This window comes from Dreissena polymorpha, chromosome 15 (assembly GCF_020536995.1).
Source record: "Dreissena polymorpha isolate Duluth1 chromosome 15, UMN_Dpol_1.0, whole genome shotgun sequence".
NCBI classification, from domain to species: domain Eukaryota; kingdom Metazoa; phylum Mollusca; class Bivalvia; order Myida; family Dreissenidae; genus Dreissena; species Dreissena polymorpha.
Genome location: NC_068369.1, coordinates 9,945,965 through 9,969,453, shown reverse-complemented (window position 1 = coordinate 9,969,453; position 23,489 = coordinate 9,945,965). Strand labels below are relative to the sequence as shown.

Here is a 23,489-nt window from a genome sequence, read left to right as displayed (position 1 = left end):
ATCATCCGAAAAAAAATTTACTATTTCGGGTCACCGTGACCTTGACCGTTGACTTGTGACATGAAAATCAATAGGGGTCATCTCGCAAGTCACGATCAATCTACCTATGAAGTTTCATGATCCTAGGCGTAATGCGTTCTTGAGTTATCATCGGAAAACCATTTTACTATTTCGGGTCACCGTGACCTTGACCTTTGACCTAGTGACCTCAAAATCAATAGGGTCATCTGCGAGTCATGATCAATCTACCCATGAAGTTTCATGATCCTAGGCGTATGCGTTCTTGATTATCATCCGGAAACCATTTTACTATTTCGGGTCACCGTGACCTTGACCTTTGACCTAGTGACCTCAAAATCAATAGGGTCATCTGCAAGTCATGATCAATCTACCCATGAAGTTTAATGATCCTAGGCGTATGCGTTCTTGAGTTATCATTCAAAAACCATTGTACTATTTCTGGTCACCGTGACCTTGACTTTGACCCAGTAACCTCAAAATCATAGGGGTCATCTGCGAGTCATGATCATGTACCTATGAAGTTTCATGATCCTAGGCACAAGCGTTCTTGAGTTATCGTTTGACAACCACCTGGTGGACGGACAGACCGACCGACAGACCGACATGAGCAAAGCAATATACCCCCTCTTCTTCGAAGGGGGCATAATAAAGAAATTATGGCAATTTAAGCCAAATTTATTAATTTGACCTTGAGAGTCAATGTCATTCAAAGGTCAAGGTCAAATTCAACTTGCCAGTACAGTAACCTCATGGATAGTAAGAAAGTAATTTGAAGTTTGAAAGCAATAGCCTTGATACTTAAGAAGTAAAGTTGATCTAAAACACAAAATTAACAAAATATTCAAAGTTACTATATTCAAGTTACTAAAAACAAAAAGGGCCATACTTCCGTTAAAAGCCAACCAGAGTTATGCAACTTGCCATGTACAGTCCCCCTTACGATAGTTAGCGAGTTTTCTAAGTATAACAAGAGATGTGTTTGTCAGAAACACAATGCCCCCCTATTGCGGCCACTTTAAAGCCTACATTTGAGCTTTGACCTTGAAGGATGACATTGACCTTTCACCACTCAAAATGTGCAGCTCCGTGAGATACCCATGCATGCCAAATATCAAGCTGCTATCTTCAATATTCAAAAAAATTATGAAAAAAATTAAACGAAGGTTAAAGTTTTAAGAAAGAAAAATACAATGTATTTGAGCTTTGACCATGAAGGATGACCTTGACCTTGACTTCTAACCTTTCAAAATGTGCAGGCTCCATGAGATACACATGCATGCCAAATATCAACTTGGCTATCTTCAATATTAAAAAGGTTATCAAACTTAACCAAGGTTAAAGTTTTGGGACAAGAATGACAGACAGGACAAAAACAATATACCCCGATCTATCGATCCGGGGGCATAAAAAACGTCAAAAGTGGACCCATATGAAGCGAGTCTCTGTGGGAGATGTAGTGTTGTTAAAAGAAAAGCTCAAACATCGTACCGGTTGGTGTCGTGTATTAAGATAATGCCTCTACGCCACGCCCAGCGTAGCCTAGCGTAGCAACCACCCCGTTCTATATAACCGCATGATGAACCTCCGATCTTGGTTAGTTAGTTGGTAGCCATAATGACATTGATTGCCTCTATCGTTCTATTATAAAAAAGTAGGAAACTGAAATTATATGCGTTACACTTCGTTTGTTTACCTAAACACAACAGTTGGTCAATTGGAAGAGTGCTGGAAGTGCACATGAGTGAGGATGGGGGAGTTCGGTCAATGAAGTTACGAGTCGCCAGCGATAGAACAGCCTCAACACTGCAGTCGAACTATAGTTGATCTTGTGATTCTTGTGAGGGACAGTGGGGCATAAACTATATGTCTTGCATGCTTTATTTTGATAGGGTTTTGTATTGATGATAAAACACAAAAGTATATGCTTTAACATTATGTTGTTAATATTTAAAATGAACAAATTAATTGAAGTTTGTTGTGGTTCCTCACAGATTTTGTTGGAAACCGTATTCTGTACCTCTGTGAGACTTGTTGGCTTGTGAGAGACATTTAGATATAAAAGTTGATGCATTGTGTGGGAAAAATCACTTTGTCGTTTAAGTTTCCCTTTAAGCAACACCAGTGTACTGAGGTTATAAAAATAATTCTAAGAAAATGTAATGGCATTGGTGGATTTATGCTTATTTGAAAGTTGGTAATTTTACTAAAAACTTAGATACTTTCCAAATTAAAATTTTAGTAGAGTTCGTAGTTAGAATATATGAGTTATGTTGTAACTTCAATCAAGTCAAGACAAGTCAAAGTTCATGGATTTTATTTGGTGTTCAAACTGAATAAACTTGTTGGAAGTTATCTGGATTTTTGCGTGGAGGTGGGGAAGAGACCAGGGGGAATGTATCAAGAGAAAAAATGCTGAATCTAATGGCACTGACCAAGGCTATATTCCCAAGTGGCAATGAGAATATCTTGCACCACATTGAAAGAATGAGGGAGCAGCAAAATGTTACAAATGATACTTTGTTGAAATTGTGCTCAATGCTTCAAAGTAAAAATGAAATAGTAAATAGGAATAGTAATAGTCAGGATTGTGTAGAGTTGCTTGGTCGGGGTGATGCCCTGTATTCAGAAGAACCTCACAGTGCACTTCAAACCGAAATGACAGGAAGACAACAGTGCAATCAAAACAGGGAAAGTGGCTTCGCTTAGCCACAAAGATATAGTAGGAATCGATCTCAAGAAAGAGAGCATCCTTTGATTAGAGAGGCGGGAAGTCCAATTTACACACGGACAGAAGCCAGACGATTACCGAAATTTAGCATTCCACCATTTCATGGGGCAGAGAATTGGAATGTGTGGTTCCGTATGTTTGACCTATTAGCGAGTAGACATAATTGGTCTACCAAAGAACAACTTGATAACATGTTACCATTGATGCAGGATTTTGCAGCTGAATTTGTCTTGACACAACTTCCTTGAGAAGTTGTTGAAAATTACTATTTAATCACTCAACAAATGAACAACATATACAAAGTTGTGGAAACAGCAATATCATACGCAGTTAATTAGCAGAAGGAACCAAAAAGAACATGAAACAGCAGAGCAATATGCAGCAGAACTAAAAATGTTATATATCAAGGAACATGGCTTTAGAGATAGGAGAGTGAGACAAGAAGACTTGGTAAGGATATTTTGGACAGATAACGCGATAAGGAGCTTCGTTTTATGCTAGAGTACCAAAACGAACCAACTGACATTGATGAAGCTATGTTTCATGTTGTTAACTTCATACAAAGTAGAGGCAATCCGAGAAGTAATGGAGAGAAGAACCACAGAAATAAGAAATGGACACGTCGAACCACAGAATGCATGGTTGCAGACATTGAAGACGAGGAAACTTCCGAAACTGCAAATAGAGTACCAAGTAGGATAACCAGAGAAGACACCCCCCAAAAAAACATTGAGAGTTCAGGAAACCATGAAGGAAAATGTCACAGAAGGAATGCAAAGCACCACGGAGGAGGAAATCACGTCAATTTTTTAAAGAACTACAGACAGATATTGATGAACTAAAGAAAAAGGACGTCTACAAATCCCCAAGATATTTCTATTGTAAGAAATATGGTCATATAATATAATGAAGTGAAACTCCAGCTGCTGGAGTAGTATTGAGTTATTATTATAAACAATTAGTAGGTTCTTTATTTAAGGCAAGTAGCCGCAATAGTTAGAAGAAAAAAGTATATTGAGCAGCGTTAATACCCCAAACAAACCTAGAGCTACCAAAAGAAATGACTTTCAAAATAAAAACATAAGCACCAGCAGTGAGAGGTATATGAATTTAAACTAGACAGGACCAAACTTGGAAGGCCAAAGTGAAGTTCAGTTGTTCGAAAAGGGCCTGAAAGAAACTAATCTTGTAAAAAATGAAAATAACAGAACAGACACTTTTGTAAAAGAAGGCACCCAAACGTCAGTACCTAGGGAAAACATGTGTGCTGGGGTTTATGTAATAGGTGAAGTTGGTGGGGTACCTGTGGTTTTCACTGCTGATACAGGGGCTTGCAGAACAGTGTTGTCTAAAGCAATCTTTGATAAACTCAAGGTGGAAGACAGACCAAAATTGATGAAATCTGCATGTCTGAAGGGTGCAAATGGAAAGCCCCTTAATGAATTTGGGAAGGCGTGGTTCAAAATTAAGCTAGGAGATTTGCACTTGGAAAAGGAGCTTATAGTAGCAGTTGTAAAGGATGATTGCATATTAGGTATGGACATTTTGCAGGGTGGAGAAAATGGGGCGGCTGATAAACCTTTGTCAAGGGGAGTCATTCGGCTTGATGGAAATAATATACCTTGTTATAGATCCAGGTTTGAGGCTATCGATACTAGAAGAGTGTTGGTATCTAATGAGTTCATAATACCTGGTATGTCTGAAACGGTAATTGATGTGTTTGTTAAACGGCTTGAAAAGGATGAACAAAGGGCAGCACAATTTATAGTTGAGGGTAAACCAATATTTCATTGAAAAAGTACCATTGACAATAGCAGTTACACTCATAGATACGTCTTCTGCCGTAACAAGTAAAGTGAGACTTATGAATCCTTTCGACAAACCAGTGATATTGCATCAGAACATCGTTATTGGAACGGCAGAGGAAATCGTGGAACCACCTAAGGTGCTGGTCGACACGAAAAATAATAATGTTAGCGACCAGTATATGAGGCGTATTCAGTAAGTAAGTGAAGATAACCATTCCAATTTCAAACGGAATATGGCAGATGACGATGTCGCAGTACCTGAACACTTACAGCAGTTGTTTGAGAGCTCAAGCAAATGACTGAGTACAGATGAGAGCAAAATGTTGAGGAGCACATTAATAAATTTTGCAGATGTTTTCTCTCAAGGAGAGGGGAATATTGGTTTAACCAACCTAACAGAGCATGAAATTGATACAGGAGACGCAAAACGAATCAAACAACGTCCTCACAGGATATATTTAGCGCGTGCAAATGATGAAAAGAAAGCTATTCTGGACCTTTTAGAAAAAGGAGTTATACGCAAAAGTACGTCACCATGGGGATCTCCTATTTTTTGGTAAAAAAGAAGAAAGCCGAAATAAGACCTGTGTGGATTATAAAAAGGTAAACGAGCTTGTGAAACTAGATGCATTTCCAATACCTAGGACGCAGGATTGCCTGGATTCTCTGGGTGAATCAACATTATTTTCAACATTTGATCTTACGAGAGGATACTTAAAAATTCCCTTTAAAAAGATGATATTAAAAAAAACATCATTTGTTTGCAAATATGGACAATTTGAAATCCATGGGTGGAAATGTATGTACATAATATTTACGCTGGTTCCTATAGTTTTCAGTAACAAGTTTTTGTTGAGTAAGAAAAGGCAGCATCATAAATGTGGTTATATACAAATGCCCTGATAACTTTTCTTTAAAATTCAGATAATGGCATCAAAGAGAGGGCGAGCGTACAAGTGCTACTGGTGCGAAGAAAGTGGCAAAACTATCATCAATTCAAGAGCTCGTATGGTTGAGCACACGTCTATAAGTATAAACGTCACGTGGCCAACGACAAGCAGCCATTCTTCTGTCGGCTCTGTTTGTTCCGGTGCCAGACCAAATCGAAACTACTTGACCATGTTAAGCTCTATAAAAGGCATAATGATATTGCTCTGGAGAAGGGTATCAAGGATTCAACGCATTACTTAGTCTCTAAGATCAATCCGTATGAGGTTGGTACAGTGGATTTCGAGGCGTTGAGTAAGAAGGACAGTGAAGTATGAATCCAATGATATTCTGGAGAATGTTTGCAGAGAGGTAGAAATTGGAGCTGGGGAGGATGTCTTCAACGTGACAGAGGTCGTGCCCTCAGAGTGGGATGAAGAATCAGGGGCAGGTGAGACAAGGGCTGCACCATGTAGTCTAGGAGTGGGCAATGAGACTATCGAAAGCAAAAAAGAGGGAGTACCAGTGAGGACAGGAACGGAAGGTAATGCTCATAATGATGCAATTGAGCGAGCCTCAAGTGGTAGAAGGGCACTTGTGATGCAGCACTAGACTTGAGAATTGTAGGGGTCGTCAGGCCAATGTGTTCCCCAGTGTCATCATCGTCTGCATCATTCAGGAAAAGCGTCAAGAGGGATTCAAGCATCACAAACAAGTACATGTTAGACATGACATGGGGATATTTCGAAGAAATACAGAAAGGAATGATAAGTAAAGTTGGCTCGTGCATTGCATAGTTGACGGAGCTGAAGGTTGAAGTGAAAGGATTACGGGCTCAGGTGGTGTGTTTAAGGGCAGAGCTTGAGAATAAGGCGACAGGAACAGATAGAGCTCCAGTAGAACGGAGGGAGTTGAGTGCAGAGTGGAGGGAGCGAAGAAGAAGGGACGATAGTTGGAACAGGGAAAGAAGCAAGCACCGGTGTGCTAAGAGAGATTTTGGTTGGGAGAGCGCGGCCAGTCTCAACCGACAGTGGAAAAACTTTCAATTGTAGATTTATTGCCTACTGTGAACATTTAATTTGACACTTGTTACATGTAATTACATGATTTGGAGTTTCAACATGCCTGATTTTAAGTTTTTTGTTGACCAACGTGTTAATTATTTTTCTCATTAGTAAAGACAACAGGAGTGATGCCTTGTTGTGAAGGGGGTGGTGTTATGCCCCGGATTAATATGAGTGGTGCATGTAACTCACCAAAGTAGTTTGTCCTTTTGATATCCAATCCTTGTCTAGGGTCGTGCACAGGTTATTGTTATATGATTTAGCAAATAATATAATATAAAGAAGTGAAACTCCAGCTGCTGGAGCAGTATTGAATTCTTATTAAAACAAATAGATGGTCCTTTATTTAAGGCAATTGACCGATTGCTCAAACAATACAAAACAGCACAATACAAACCAACATAAACACAAAATAGCATAATTTTCATATAGCTATACCTGGTTTAGTTAAAAATTCCAAAAACTATTTGAGTTTCCGGATACAGTGTCCATCATAATTAAACAGTCACTTGTAACATCTTTATTTATACTTATTTATTAACTGCTTTTGAGCAACTGCATACATATGGTTTCACAGTTTTTAATTGGATTATATGTTAGTCCATTTTTCCTTAGAAATATCCATTTTTGGGGTAAATAATGCTTTTAAAGCGGTTGCATTTATTCACAGTCACTGTAGCAATGTTTCCTTTGTAAAGAGTTATAAGGGGAGGTAACTTAAGTAAGTACATGTCTTGTGATGTCACAAGTATTATGATATCATAGTGTTGATTTGACAATTTTTGTTTGATGAGGTTCCAAAAGGGAAAGTTTCATAAATGAATTAATAATGTTTTATCATTTAAACATTTTAAACTGTATGTTTTGAATGCTTTATTCTCGATAGGGTTTTTGTATTGATAATAAAACACAATATTAATATGCTTTGACTTTCTGTTGTTGTTAATATTTAAAATGAACAATTAATTGAAGTTGTGTTGGTTCTTCACAGATTTTGTTGGAAACCCCATTCTGTACCTCTGTGAGACTTGTTGGATTTGTGAGAGAAATTTAGATGCAAAAAATGATGCATTGTATGGGAAAAATCACTCTCTCGTTTTAGTTACCCTTAAGGGAACACCAGTGTACTGAGGTTGTACAAATAATTCTAAGAAAATTTAATGGCATTCTCGCCATTTGTGTATTGTATATTAATTTGAATGTTGGTGATTTTACTAAAAACTAAGATACAATCCAAATTAACATTTTAGTAGGGAACGTTGTTTGAATGTATTATTTTATGATTTAACTTCAATGTTCATGGATTTTATTTGGTGTTCAAACTGAATAAACTTGTTGGAAGTTATCTGGATTTTGTTCTTTATATATATTTTACTGGAATTAAATTTCAACTTTTAGTCTTTCAATTAATGGGAGTCATATGTGGTTCAAGAGAATATGGACGAATGACGATCTGACTTGTGACGTGCGCACAACAATATTTCGCCAATTTACCTTCCTCCACATGAGTATCCATAACATGCAATTCTTTCTGTGAATCATTAACAGGAATGCCCATCTGATCCTTATAGTGGATTGATCCTGTTTCACTCTTTGAAATAGTTTCCTGATCCGAAACTGAAATTGAACCTAGAATAACATTGGATTGCATTAAGCCTAGTGACATACAATTTAGTCCATTTGTCTCTAAATGAAAACCATTATTTAATTGGTTGGGTATTGTTTATTCAAAATATTCTAAATATCTCTATTCTTCCACTTAGCATCCTTCTTTTCTGATACTCTTGTGCTACATCTTGAAGGTTTAGAAATATTTTGTTTTTCTACACGTGTGCAATGTTTTGTAGGTTCAGAACGAGACTGGGGAGTGTTAAATGTGTCACTGTGCTCTTTCTGCTAAGGCAGTTAAGCAGAATGGTCTGCATAATTTAATATTCAAAAATTCTCAAAAGCCTCAGACTTAACACAATCTTGCTGTCTATCTAGGCCCCCAAAACCAGAAGGTACCATCCTTCCACCTTGTTTCCTACTGATTGACCCATCAGTCTTTGTTTTTTTGCTTGTGTTTCTCCAGAACATTCTTGTGAAAATACAGCAGCTATTGATTCAATGAGTCTACGTCTATTATTTAATGGGTGTGTTGGACCCACAGTGATTGATTTAGACTATGTTCTGCTGTAATTACGCGTTTACAGATGCTATTGAGGTCAGGTTTACTCTCTGGTAATATTTCATCGAAATTTTGGATTTCCAAGCAGCTGTTGTTATTTTCGATGTGTTAACTCATATCCACTTCTGGTATAACAGATTGGATGCCTTCTTCATCTGCAAAAAAAGAACATAAACAACAGTAAACAAAACCTACATAGACCTATCTTGGGTTTTAAATTGCCATTGTGAACATGCGTTAACATTCAACAATGAAAGGTGAGAAGATGTATGAACAAGTGCAAGGCTTAATGCCTTCCATTACAGGTTGCAGTGGTGTAGTGGACATGGTGTGCGCCTAGCGATAGGGAGGTCACGGCTTTGATCCACAGTGTGGGAGCGTTTAGATTTAACCCATAGACACCAAGTACCGGTTCTAGTCCAAGGAAAAGAACTTGAGATCGTTTCAAATAAGCCTTAGGCTTTCTATGCAATCTAGCTAAAATAAATAGGTTGAAAACGAATGCCACCAATTTTGGGGGATGCACATGGCCAGATCCAGCACTTGTTAAATTAAAGTTAATGGGCTCTTGTAACTAACAATGGGAGTACCGCTAGTCAAAATAATGATAAAGTATTGGCATTCTAAGAAATATAGTCACATACCGAGAGTTAATGATGATATTGCAGTTTCGTTGTTGCAGTAACTCCAGCTGCCATCTGGCTGAAACTCAACCTCTGTGACACGTGGTGGTACTTTCTTCAGTATGAGCAGAAACAGCCTGAACATGGAGAAGGTGAATAGTATTATAGAATTTTGGGCTCGTCAAATGTATAATTATGAAACAACAGTTTGATATTTATAACAGAAGTTTGATGTTTTCTTTACCTGTCAATAAACTTGGTTAATTTATATAATTATTATATGACTGAGGAATAATGATTTTTCTTCAACAACCATGTATCTTTAAATGAAACTTCAATAATATGCACCAAGAGTCATAGGTTAAAGTACATTTAAATTTCTAGGCTACAAAAGTGCAGAAGTTATACATTTTTAACATATTTCTAACAAATTAGAGTAATGTAAAAATTCCATTGCAAGGATAAGTCCAAGCTGCAAACCTGCCCATAACAATGTCTGAGAAGCATTACATATACCCACTTGTCTACAACAATATTTGAGTATGGCTTCTGACAGATGAAACACTTCTTGACAGATTTGTCCTCGTTCATTCTGACCAGAGTCTCAGCCTCCATACACAGAATGTAGGAGTATTTGTCCCCTCGACATGGTGTCACCAGGCGACTCTGTCCTATCTATGAACAGATACAAGAATTAACACGACATATGTCCATATTGCACATATGCCTTCGCATTCCACTATTGTATCAAAACTCTACTGATGTCAGAATTAAGCCGCTGTATGGTCAAATTTGACCTTTGACCTTAAAGTAAGACTTTGACCTTTTCGTCTTATTAAGGCTTACATGTGCGTCAAGTTATTCCAAAATCACTCAATAAATGGCAAAGAAATAGCAAAGACTGGAATGTTCATGTTTAAATTGACTCTGCGTAAAGTGTACAGTCTTAACAGTCTAATCAGGGACGACACTTTCCGCCTAAACTTGATTTTTGCTAAGATGAGACTTTCTTGAAACGAAAAATATCATAAAAGCGTAAAGTGTCATCCCTGATTAGTCTGTGCGGTCGACACACGCTTATCTGGGACAACACTTGATGAACATGCATTTAACCCCATTTTCACAGAGCACGATCCATTTGAATGTATACACTATACAATGTACACCAAAAACAGGCCATGTTGTCACTGGTTGATCATATGTAAAGACTATCTTACCGGACTAGTGAGTTTCGCCTTGTAGCTGGTAGATTGGACTTCACTAGAGTCTGTTTGAAACCCACCAGTGACTGTTGAAATGAACAAATATCATGGCAAAGTTTAGAGTTATAGAACAATTACACAGTCTTTTTTAATGGAATCCTACGTTCCAATTGAAAATACACACTCCTAGTAAAACTCCCTAGTATCTTAGAGGTGTAAAATGAAAGACTGTAATGCAACACTGATGAAAGAATGAAATACATTAAATAAAACTGCTCACTGTATTGCTTAGCTTCTTGAATGCTTGGCATGTTCTTCAGAAGCCTTTGTATAATTGTTCTCATTTCAAGGTGCTTTACCACTGTTATAAACATACAGTATTTCTGAAAACAAAATATACATCACTGGTCAGACCGATACTAAAATAACAATTGAAACAATGTCCGTAATTAAACCTAAAAGATTGACCTAGATCACTCATCAATAAAATAGGGCGTGGCCAGTTTGACCCCAGGGAAATGACCTGAACACAGTTAAGTCAGGAGCACTTTACAATGTAACACATCTAGTACTGACTTAGCATTTTCCAAAAAAAAACATTGTAAATCTATAAGGGCCGTTCTGTGTGAAAAAGGGGTTTAATACATGTGCGTAAAGTGTTGTCTCATATTAGCCTAAGCAGTCCGCACAGGCTTATCAGGGATGACACTTTCCACTTTTAGGATATTTTTTGTTTCAAGACACTAAACGCACATGCATTAAACCCCCTTTTCACAGAGAAAGGCTCAAATCATTTAACCATTTGGGCATAGCCAGTTTTGATAGCAGGAGCAAGATTGAAACAAACTTTGTAGCAGACTGCCCTTCAGTGTAACACACCAAGTATAACAAGGGCTGTTTGTAAAACATGCATGCCCCCCATATGGGCTCTCCGTTGTAATGACAGCCATTGTGTGAATATGTTTTTTGTCACTGTGACCTTGACCTTTGACCTAGTGACCTGAAAATAAATAGGGGTCATCTCACAGTCATGATCAATGTACCAATGAAGTTTCATGATCATAGCCATAAGCGTTCTTGAGTTATCATCCGGAAACCATTTTACTATTTCGGGTCATGGTGACCTTGACCTTTGACCTAGTGACTTGAAAATCAATAGGGGTCATCTGCGAGTCATGATCTATCTACCTATCAAGTTTCATGATCCTAGGAATAAGCGTTCTTGAGTTATCATCCGAAAACCATTTTACTATTTCGGGTCACCGTGACCATGACCTTTGACCTAGTGACCTGAAAATCGATAGGGGTCATCTGCGAGTCATGATCAATATACATATAAAGTTTCATGATCCTAGGCATAAGCGTTCTTGAGTTATTATCCGAAAACCATTTTAATATTTCGGGTCACCGTGACCTTGACCTTTGACCTAGTGATCTGAAAATCAATTGGGGTCATCTGCCAACCATTATCAATCTACCTATGAAGTTTCATGATCCTAGGCATAAGCGTTCTTGAGTTATCATCCGGAAACCATTTTACTATTTCAGGTCACTGTGACGTTGACCTTTGACCTAGTGACCTGAAAATCAATAGGGGTCATCTGAGAGTCATGATCAATCTACCTATCAAGTTTCATGATCCCAGGCCTTAACATTCTTGAGTTATCATCCGAAAACCATTTTACTATTTGGGGTCACTGTGACCTTGACCTTTGACCTGAAAATCAATAGGGGTCAACTGCAAGTCATGATCAATCTAATTATCAAGTTTCATGATCCTAGGCCTAAGCGTTCTTGATTTATCATCCGGAAACCATTTTACTATTTCGGGTCACCGTGACCTTGACCTTTGACCTCAAAATCAATAGGGGTCATCTGCGAGTCATGATCAATGTACCTATGAAGTTTCATGATCCTAGCCCCAAGCGTTCTTGAGTTATCATCCGGAAACCACCTGGTGGACCGACCGACCGACAGACATACCGACAGACCGACCGACATGTACAAAGCAATATACCCCCTCTTCTTCGAAGGGGGACATAAAAATGCATGACCTTTTCTGTATAAGAAAAAAATGATTTGAATAAACTTCCAGTGGCAGACATCCACTACATGCTGATACAATCCAAGTATGAAATCCTAGACCCTTGCTGTTCCTGAGAACAGTTATTCACCATGTATGTCTAAATAAATCATGTGAACCCTCGGACTGGGCCAGTTTGAACCCCAGGGGTATGAATTTAATAAATTTAGCAAAGGAGCCATATATGATGTTATGAAACCCCTGATCCATGTGGTTTCAGGGATGATTTCTTAAGTTTTTTACTACATGTATATAAGTCTTCATAAACTAGAGCTTTGTCACAGATGTGACGTATACCCCCACATGCTTGACACAGAATATTTTGCATGCTGTCTTCACAAAACAAGAGAAGCTTATTTATGGTGTATTTTAAGAATTTTTATGCCATTATCATTTTATGGCCATTTTGACCTTTGAACACTATTATTCTTTCAAATGACATGCTGTCCAATGACGGTGAACAAAATTACCATAAATCGACGAATATAATACGCACTTTTTTACCTGCCGATTTTTTCTTCAAGTAGGGGGTGTGTATAACAAACGAGTTTAGAGCAGAACAAATTTTTTCCTGTGCAAATTTTCAACTTTATCCCTGTTATTCGCCTCGCGGCAGCCATTTTGAACTACACCATTACATCAAAGGGGTGCAACAGGGATTGCGCTTCGTTCGCCATTTGAGTCAGTTGCGAAAATATTGAGAATTTGGCTCAATAAAAATCTTATTTGTGAAAATGCGAAAACCACGGACTCTAGATGAGAGGTCAATATACGCTCCGTGCAAAAACCTAGTAAAATTCCATTGAAAACATCCGCCGTTTATATCAGACTGGTTTTCTATATTTGTCTCTTTGTTTTAATGAAAGTGTTCGCAATTCGAACAGTAAACGAAACCCGGTCTGTACCCGATTATGAGACATTGCCTGACCTTATTGTTATTGAAGTGCGCATGGTAGCTGGCCAATCAACATTGAGCTCCCTTACACATGAAAAGATGTTGTCGAATGAAACGTGAGAACGGGAGGAGCTATCGGATAATATTGGGTCTTTGATGTGCGGACACTGTATACTTTTAATACACAGTAAATATTGTCGTCTGCCTACAAAATAGCGATTGGACGCTAAGTCGTATAAAGGGATAAGCACATTAAAAAAAAACAAATTACAATACCCGTAAATAAATATTTCTTAGCTGAATACTATTTATCTTTCTACCGCATATTTACTATATCTGAAGTAAAGAGTGGTAATTAAATAATTAGTTTTATGATGCTAATAGAGTCTATTACACTTGTCTGCCAATTGCCAAATTAAATTGAAAGGTGATAATTAATTAATTTGTTTTTTACTCCCAAACTAGCCTTAATGACAGCAGCTTATTTTAATTAAAGAGATCATGAAATACACGAGCGGTTTAATTGTATTTTAAGTTATATTACAGTATCGAGTTTGTACCACTTCGGAAAAGTAATTCATCTAGACAACTATTAAAACGGAAGTAACCATTTTGTCTTCTTATTACTTTATTATTATTATAATTATTGTCGATCGTCCGGAATATTGTCAAATTGAATTAAATGTGAAAACAAAAAACAGCATCTATGCTTCTTTCTTTTGTAATTATGACTGCTTGACCCGGATGTCAGCAAGGGGCCCGTGTGTTATCGGTAACAATCAATGGTAATACAAAGAAAAGACAGAGATATGTATTATGCAACTGTCATAACAACAGCGCTAAAACACATCCCGATCAATATACCGGGGTATTACTGTGAAACAGATAGTTGACAACACCAAATTGATTTGCTATTTTTACAACACAAAAATATATTGACACATTTTTTCGGAAATGGCCGATTTCGGACACTGATTTTTTTAGTGCGTATTTTACTCGGATTTTCAATTTTTACCGATAAATTTTGACCAAACTCGGGGGTGCATATTATGCAAGAGGGCGTATTATATTCGTGGATTTACGGTAATGTACAGAGTCATTATAAAATCTCACAATTAATGACATATTTATGGCCCGGACAAGATCATTTATGGCCATTTTTTACCTTTGAACTCAAAGTGTAACATTGACCTTGGAGATATCGACGTCATTCCAACGATGGTGAACAAATGTGCCGAATGATTTTAAAATTTCACAATGAACGACAAAGTTATGGCCTGTACAAGCTCCTTTATGGCCATTTTGACCTTTCAACTCAAAGTGTGACCTTGACTTTGGAGATTTCAATGTAATTCTTTCGCATGACACACCCTCCAATGATGGTGAACAAATGTGCCAAAGGATTTTATAGTCTTGTCATAAATGACAAAGTTATGGCCCGGACAATCTCATTTATGGGCATTTTGACCTTTTAACTCCAAGTGGCCTTGACCTTGGAGATATCTACATACTTCTTTCCCATGACACACCGTCCCATGATAGTGAACAAATGTACCAAGTCATTTTTAAATCTAACGATAAATGACATAGTTATGGTCCGGACAAACTTTTGGTTTAAAACGCACTAAGTGACCCCGTGACCTAGTTTTTGACCCAGCATTACCCATAATCATCTAGGTACAACTTCTGACCAAGTATGGTGAAGAGCGGATTAAATTTTCGGGACAGACAGACAGACCAACCGACAGACCGACAAAGTGACTCCTATATAGCCAGCCCCCCATTACCAATAGTAATGGGGGTATAATGATGTTACAACTTGGTGATGAGCAATTTGTGATCACAGGGACATGGTCTGAACAAAGGTCATACAGGACCTCTATATGATGCATTGTAATATACCAGACATCAATTATCAAACTACCACAATATACGTCTATATTTATCATGCAACCCCTTGAGCAAGGCATGTTTGGACACCGGAGCATGGTTAAAACTAGGGATGCAAGAGGTAACAAAAATCATTAACCGGTTAACCTATTCCCGTAACCGGTTATTAACCGGTTAACCGAAACGCCTTAAGTAGTGAAAATGATTTAGAGTACGTAAACAATTTCATACCGCTCGAACAGCTCTGTAGAAACAAGTTTTTTCAAATTTGAAATCGTTTGCGTTGATAACATGCCAGTTTCGTAATAAAATGTATTGTACAATTTATTTTATTAATTTTGTAAATGTATGCTATATATTTTATTTAGTTTTCCTGCGTACATGCACAGGGGTAAAATTTTAAGAACTACACAATGTTCATTTTCACGTGTTAATAACTAATTTTTGGTTGAGCCGCTCGTTTTACGTTCGCGTCGTATCGCTCAAAAAATGGTGTGTTCATTCTGTTCTAATTTTTGAAACTCAAATTGGCTTAATATAGAAACTTTTTTTCCCTTTCTATTCGACGTAAAGTGGGTCATGAGTGTCTAACGAATTCGCATCTCTTCTTATTCGATACTTACATATTTTGTTGTTTGCATTTTAGCGTTTGTAGCCGAAGTAGTATCGTTTGATTTTCATTATACTATCAAACAAGATGCGTTTGTGAAACACAATGTCCCCCTATATGATGTTTGACCTTGAAGGATGACCTTGACCTTGTGAATGATGACCTTGACCTTTCACCACTCAAAATGTGCAGCTCCATGAGATACACATGCATGCCAAATATCAAGTTGCTATCTTTAATATTGCAAAAGAATTCATAAAATAAGCGATTTGGGCCACATATATTTGACCTCTGACCTTGAAGGATGACCTTGACCTTTCACCACTCAAAATGTGCAGCTCCATGAGATGCACATGCATGCCAAATATCAAGTTGCTATCCTCAATATTGCAAAAGTATTCATAAAATAAGCGATTTGGGCCACATATATTTGACCTCTGACCTTGAAGGATGACCTTGACCTTTCACCACTCAAAATGTGCAGCTTCATAAGATACATATGCATGCCAAATATGAAGTTGCTATCTTCAATATAGCAAAAGTTATTGCAAAATGTTAAAGTTGGCGCAAACAGACCAACAGACCAACGGACCAACAGACAGACAGGGCAAAAAAAATATGTCCCCCACTACTATAGTGGGGGACATAAAAATGTGGGTAAAATAAAGAACACGAATGCAAATTAAATTAATTTTGCACGATATTTAAGTTGAATGTTTAATATAATCAGTACATTTATTTAACCACTGGAAAGCATAAAATAAAAGGGGCATATACTGGAATTACCATGGACCTGCAGGTGGACTCCTAAGCCCTTCAACAAGCGATGCTCCTTGAGGTTTAGTCATTGGTGTGTAATATCATTAAATCAGCTGTTCTTCAAATAAACATTGTTTTAACTAGGGATGCAAGAGCTTAAGCGGTTAACTCTTGAAACGACCAGTTAACCAGTGACATTTTCTGGAAAAGGTTAACCTGGAAAAAAATATTTGATTATTATTATCCCCACGCTTTTTGAAAAAAAAGGTGGGGATATTGTGGTTATCTCCGCCGTCCGTCCGTCCGTCCGTCTGTCCGTCCGTCCTGGCCACTATCTCCTCCTACACTAAAAGCACTAGAACCTTGAAACTTACACACATGGTAGCTATGAGCATATGTGCGACCCTGCACTATTTGGAATTTTGATCTGACCCCTGGGTCAAAAGTTATAGCAGTTGGGGTGGGGCCGCGTCAGAAATTATCACTCATTTTTTTAGGTTATTTTACATTTACTTCTTTATTTCTACACCGATTCACTTCAAATTGATACTGGACCTCTCTTATGACAATACGGTCAATCTCAACCATGCATGGCCCCATTCCCAACCCTGGGGCGCCCCGCCCACATAGGCCACACCCACCAAAAATTTCCATTTACTATACTTTTTTCATTTCTACACGGATTCACTTCAAATTGATACTGAACTTTTGTTATGACATTAGGGTCAATCTCAACTATGCATGGCCCCAATCCCAACCCTGGGGCGCCCGCCCACATAGGCCACACCCAGCAAAAAATTCCATTTACTATGATTTTTTCATTTCTACACGGATTCACTTCAAATTGATACTGAACTTCTCTTATGACATTAGGGTCAATCTCAACTATGCATGGCCCCATAACCAACCCTGGGGCCCCGCCCACATAGACCACACCCGCCCAAAATTGCCTTTTACTATAATTTCTTCATTTCTACACCGATTCACTTCAAATTGATATTGAACTTCTCTTATGACAATACGGTCAATCTCAACTATGCATGGCACAATTACCAACCCTGGGGCGCCCTACCCACATATGTCACACCCACCCAAAATTGCCTTTTACTATAACTTCTTCATTTCTACACCAATTCACTTCTAATTGATGATGAACTTCTCTTATTACAATACGGTCAATCTCAGCTATGCATGGCCCCATTACCAACCCTGGGGCACACCTAGGTCAAACATTCGGCGTGGGGATACGCGTCGGCCTCTGCCGCGCCATTTCTAGTTTTTCATGGAATAATTCGTACGATTTTACTTTTTTTGCGTGACATACTGCCAACTTGCGCTGGCGACTAGTTAGAACAACATGCCGCACCATCGACGGTAATAAATAACGTGTCAACAATCAAAGTTATAAAACAGTTAATCAATACCTTTGTGATAGGCGGTACGTTTTGATAACTGACACTATTGTTTTTTTTTTTACTCCATTAAATTTTACTAGCGAACTGCGGTGAGTGGAAGCTATTAGCGAAGACGTAATTGGCACGTTTATTGAAGTCGCGATAAAACAGTTGAGACATTACACGGCTTAGTTTGATGTTTTGTTTACCAATACCCAACACTGATTGCTCGCAAAAATACCGTGTTTATAAGTAACAATTTTATCAAGAATTGCATCCGTAGTTAAAATCTTGACGAGTTAACGTCCTTTTGTTTATCAAAAATTAATATAATTATGATAATATTACATCTAATGATTCCGCCATTACCGTCCGATGAAAGTGTTATTTAAGAAAGCAACATATTAACTTATTTAATAATTAAACATCAATTAAAAATATATACAAAATAAAACCGTTGAATTTAGTATTTGTGTAATTGCTTAAAATTTTCGCGCTATGGTACGTTAACAAACATACGTAACTATCAGTATTTGAGATCATTATACTTAGTTACTTCGCTATAAGGGATTTTTCAGTGAATTAAAAATGATAATTCACTGTTTGAAAAATAACATTGTTAGTTATTGATAAATTTAATTGTTTACTGTTACTTAGTACTATGAACAAGTTCCACTCTTTTCTGATATATTTGCCTAAATAGGCTTTTTTTCAAAGTTTGTTATTAAAAATTAGCTAAATTTTCGTTCTATTTATCAACAAAACAATTGTATATTGAAGTAAAAAAAACAAACAAACAGGAAATTATGTTGTGATGTTAAAACTTCTACTATGACGTTAATATTGCTACTATTTTTAGATATGTTGGGTTTCCCCATTGTTACCCCCAAGTTTACCAAGGGCGACCACTCTGCATTGAATGTTTATAACAACATACAGATCATTGAACATACATGTTATGACATAACGGGACGCCCAACATGGAATTAGATTGTCCAGAATGGTAAAAATACAAAAATAATAATTTGTTAGTAAAAATAAAAAGAGAATTTGTTCGATTTGGTGAAATATCGATTTTAATTCACTCTTGATCATAGAAACCATATATTTTTACTCGCGGCTGCACAACTCATAAAATATTATTTTCTATTATCACTTGTGAATTACAATTGATATTCCACTGATTCAAACAAATATCCTCTCAGTACTTCATAAAGGAGGTTATAATAATCTAAGAATTATAATTCAACCATCATAGCTTTTAAGGCAAAACTGTTGTGCCCATAATACATATAGCATGTTTCTTTGTAAATTTTACTAACGAACTTTACTTTTTTGCTTCTTAGGTACCTCTTCTATAACATACTAAAAGTCCCAGCATGGGGAATGCGCCAAACTTCAGAAAAATTAGTTGGAACATTACCACCCTATTTAGGAAGTAACTTTGGAACTGCAAATGTATTCAAAATTGTTAAACCTGTAAAATAAGGCTATGCAATTGGGTTAAATTAGTGTTTATGTATTTTATGTGATATTATGAGTTTCTAAAGCTTATTGATGAAAAGAAAAAACGTCAAGAAAGCTTTCAAATATCTAATTATATACATTACCAAGGGGGGTAAACTTACCCCACCCACTCAATATTACATGCTAAATTAATCACTACACCACCGAACAATGCATTTCATAACATTGGATGGTATTAATATAATAAGTGAAATGAATATAAAGAAGGGAAAAGTTAATAATTATTATCATAAGAGGTGGTTTCTTTTAACACAATGTTACATAATGGCCATTTAAAATCAAAATTTCCATGAAATGTATACTGATCAACATTATAGATACGGGCCAATATATGTATCCTGTACGCCATTTATATGTAGGATAGAATATGTGTCTGAAATTAATTCTTTAAATGTATATGTACTTTTTACTTAATTACACACTTATACATTGAATACATGGCAAACACAAGAAACATTGACTCATATCAATCAAATCAATAGCTCAGTCCATGGGCGTCCGCCCATGAGGGCAAATGGGGTCAGCTGACCCCCCCCCCCCCTGGAAAATCGATGAGCAAAAACAGATAGTTGAATATGAAAAAATCTAAACGTGTACATTTATGATTCCTGAAATGAACAATTGGGTCAGAATGACCCCTGGTTAGTTTCACATGAACATCAACTCCAATTTACATGAAAACAAATCGTGGATGCGGTTTTTTCACAATTTATTTACTCTCAAAACATTGTTCTAAACATGATTGATTCGTGCGAAATCGAGGGGAGAAGTCAATCATTTAACATTTATTCAGTCCCTGAATAGGAAGTGAAGGCGACGTGGGTCTCTGTCGAACTTCTCGATGATTTTTTGAATGAACATATTCTTGTCAGTGTTGATCCGACCCCTGCGAACGTTCATTATGCATAATCATAAGAGCCTGTCGTCGGACATGGTGGATCTTAGCCATGTCTTGACTCGTCTCAGCGTGCTAAATGATCGTTCCGCCGTACAAGTGGTGGCGGGCAGGATTAGTAATATGATCATAGCCTCACGCACGGCTGGAAACAAATCCGTTTTTTTGCAAAATCTGACTCGTTCTGTTCGATGGATTCCTTCTAAGTTCATGTCGTACCATGACACTGCGTCTTGTTCAAAATTATCGATTTGATAAAATTCGTCGATGGTTCGGACTGTATCTTCATAGTCTGATCGATCGAAATTTGTGATGTGGTTCGGATGGAGTTGATATAACATGAACTCAGGCATATTAGATTCTGAAAATCGGCTTCCTAGAGACTGGATCAGTGAGTCCATGTACAGAATATAAATTTTGCGTCGGTAGTATTCTTTACTGATTCCACCAACATTTGCTCGGTGTACTTGCCGTGGTATTGCCATTGTAACACCAATATCTTCGGCTGTGTTAAATTATTGCCGGACCGAATATATTCTACGCGGAAATCGAATCCGCGTTTTCTCGATGATCGGTGAACATCGATGTCAGATTATCGACGTGTTTTTTGACACCGTAGCAATGGAAGACATTCTCAAAACGAATTTCCGCATTGCGCACATGCTTTGCAAATATTCTATATATCTTCTCATTTTTACAGGGCTTTTTATCAGGCAATTGGGAAGAGGCCTTAGTCTTTCAAACTGGGAATTTCATGCGCGATATATAACTGCTCATTTTGGGAAGGCCGTGTTTTTAAAGTATTTGAAACAGGGTCCTTTTCATTGCGCAGACGTATTCAGACTCTGTGGTGCATTCTTAATCATATTAGAGCTCATTGCTTTCAATTTGGGAGATGCCCAATATGTCTAAAAAAATTATTATACCCCCCTTCGAAGAAGAGGGGGTATATTGCTTTGCACATGTCGATCGGTCTGTCGGTCGGTCCGTCCACCAGGTGGTTTCCGGATGATAACTCAAGAACGCTTGGGGCTAGGATCATGAAACTTCATAGGTACATTGATCATGACTTGCAGATGACCCCTATTGATTTTGAGGACACTAGGTCAAAGTGACCCGAAATAGTAAAATGGTTTCCGGATGATAACTCAAGAACGCATACGCCTAGGATCATGAAACTTCATGGGTAGATTGATCATGACTCGCAGATGACCCCTATTGATTTTGAGGTCACTAGGTCAAAGTGACCCGAAATAGAAAAATGGTTTCCGGATGATAACTCAAGAACGCATAGGCCTAGGATCATGAAACTTCATGGGTAGATTGATCATGATTCGCAGATGACCCCTATTGATTTTGAGGTCACTAGGTCAAAGGTCAAGGTGACCCGAAATAGTAAAATGGTTTACGGATGATAACTCAAGAACGCATATGCCTAGGATCATGAAACTTCATAGGTAGATTGATCATGACTCGCAGATGACCCCTATTAATTTCGAGGTCACAAGGTCAAGGTGACCCGAAATAGTAAAATGATTTTCGGATGATAACTCAAGAACGCTTTTGCCTAGGATCATGACACTTCGTAGGTACATTGATCGTGACTCGCAGATGACCCCTATTGATTTTCAGGTCACTAGGTCAAAGGTCAAGGTCACAGTAACAAAAAACGTATTCACACAATGGCTTCCACTACAACGGACAGCCCATATGGGGGGCATGCATGTTTTACAAACAGCCCTTGTTTTTTGTTTGTTTTACAATTTGGGAAATTCCGCTATTATTTTTGAAAAAAAATACCTTATTTTCAAGTGGGAAAGGGCCGAATTTCGGCCCCTGTTATTTAAGGGTGAAAAGCCCTGTTTAGCAGACAGTCTACGCACATCTGATTTGAAAGTTATGTTAAGTAACTGTGTTATAAATTTATCAAGATGTAATACCAATAAATCTGTATCCTCGCCAACTACAATAACATTTTCAATGGCAGTATCTACAATTAAACAATCAGCATCATCATTTGCACCATACATTCACCAAGCGTGAACAAGTTTTGTTTGTTTTCTGGATTATTCAAAACATCTTCTTTCTTCACTTTTAGCTGAGTTTCCAATCAAAACGTCACAGCTTTTCCGAGTTTCCCCTTTGTCCGGCGTAGATGGGTAATATCCTTGATGGTGGGTCTTTACTTATATCCATCAAATACAACAGTGATATCGCCTTTATAATTTCGGTACAGATAGTCGTAGTACATCAGACATATGTCTCCAAATGAAGACCCTTGCATCCAAGAAAGTCGATGAACGAGTGACCCTCGGGCGGGCGGGCGGCCTCCATCTATAACGTAGCAAGTTCCATCCGAGTTATCAGTCTGTCCACCATTCCTTCGATCTGTTCATCATCCACTTTCTAACTCTCCTTACATCTCATGGAATTTTATATGACTGGATTCCTGTAAAACACGAAATCAAAGATTATTAAGAAATCACACACACACAAAACATTTAAATGCGACCTTTTAATGTTTTCCCTAAAATAGTGGAAACTAATTTTCTTATGGCCGTTATATTGGCTTCTGTACTTTATTTTATAAAGTACTATCGCAATATTTGAAATATTTTATTTGTTTTGGTCAAGCCCTTACTCGCCGCTTGAAAAACTGTTTGTTTTCCCATCGGGTTTTTGAAAAGAGCCGTAAAAACATTGTTTTACAGACGAAAACAGAATCGCCTCGTAGAAATCTTAATTTGCCTAAAAAATCGAAGGCAGAGTGGCTCGAGATTAAATATTCGAGAAACCGTTATAATAATTGTTATACATAAATTCTTTGCAACAATGATCAACGTGTTCTATCTTAATATAAAATACACATGTACTGTTAAATACCTTTAGATAT

General features: G+C 37.5%; 3 protein-coding genes across 8 annotated transcripts in view; 2 read left to right on the top strand and 1 right to left on the bottom strand.

Moving 5' to 3' along the window:
* LOC127860137 (uncharacterized) overlaps positions 1-23,489 on the top strand; it is a 355,128-nt gene that overhangs the window by 140,471 nt on the left and 191,168 nt on the right. The window lies entirely within an intron of this gene.
* The window catches only part of LOC127860164 (protein CDV3 homolog), a 337,157-nt gene that overhangs the window by 190,799 nt on the left and 122,869 nt on the right, over positions 1-23,489 (top strand). The window lies entirely within an intron of this gene.
* Positions 8,799-23,489, bottom strand: part of LOC127860141 (uncharacterized) — an 85,240-nt gene continuing 70,549 nt past the window's right edge. Inside the window, exon 15 of the mRNA XM_052398009.1 lies at positions 8,799-8,873. Coding sequence (XP_052253969.1) covers positions 8,827-8,873 — 47 coding nt within the window. The 3' untranslated portion in view covers positions 8,799-8,826. The remainder of the gene's footprint in view (positions 8,874-23,489) is intronic.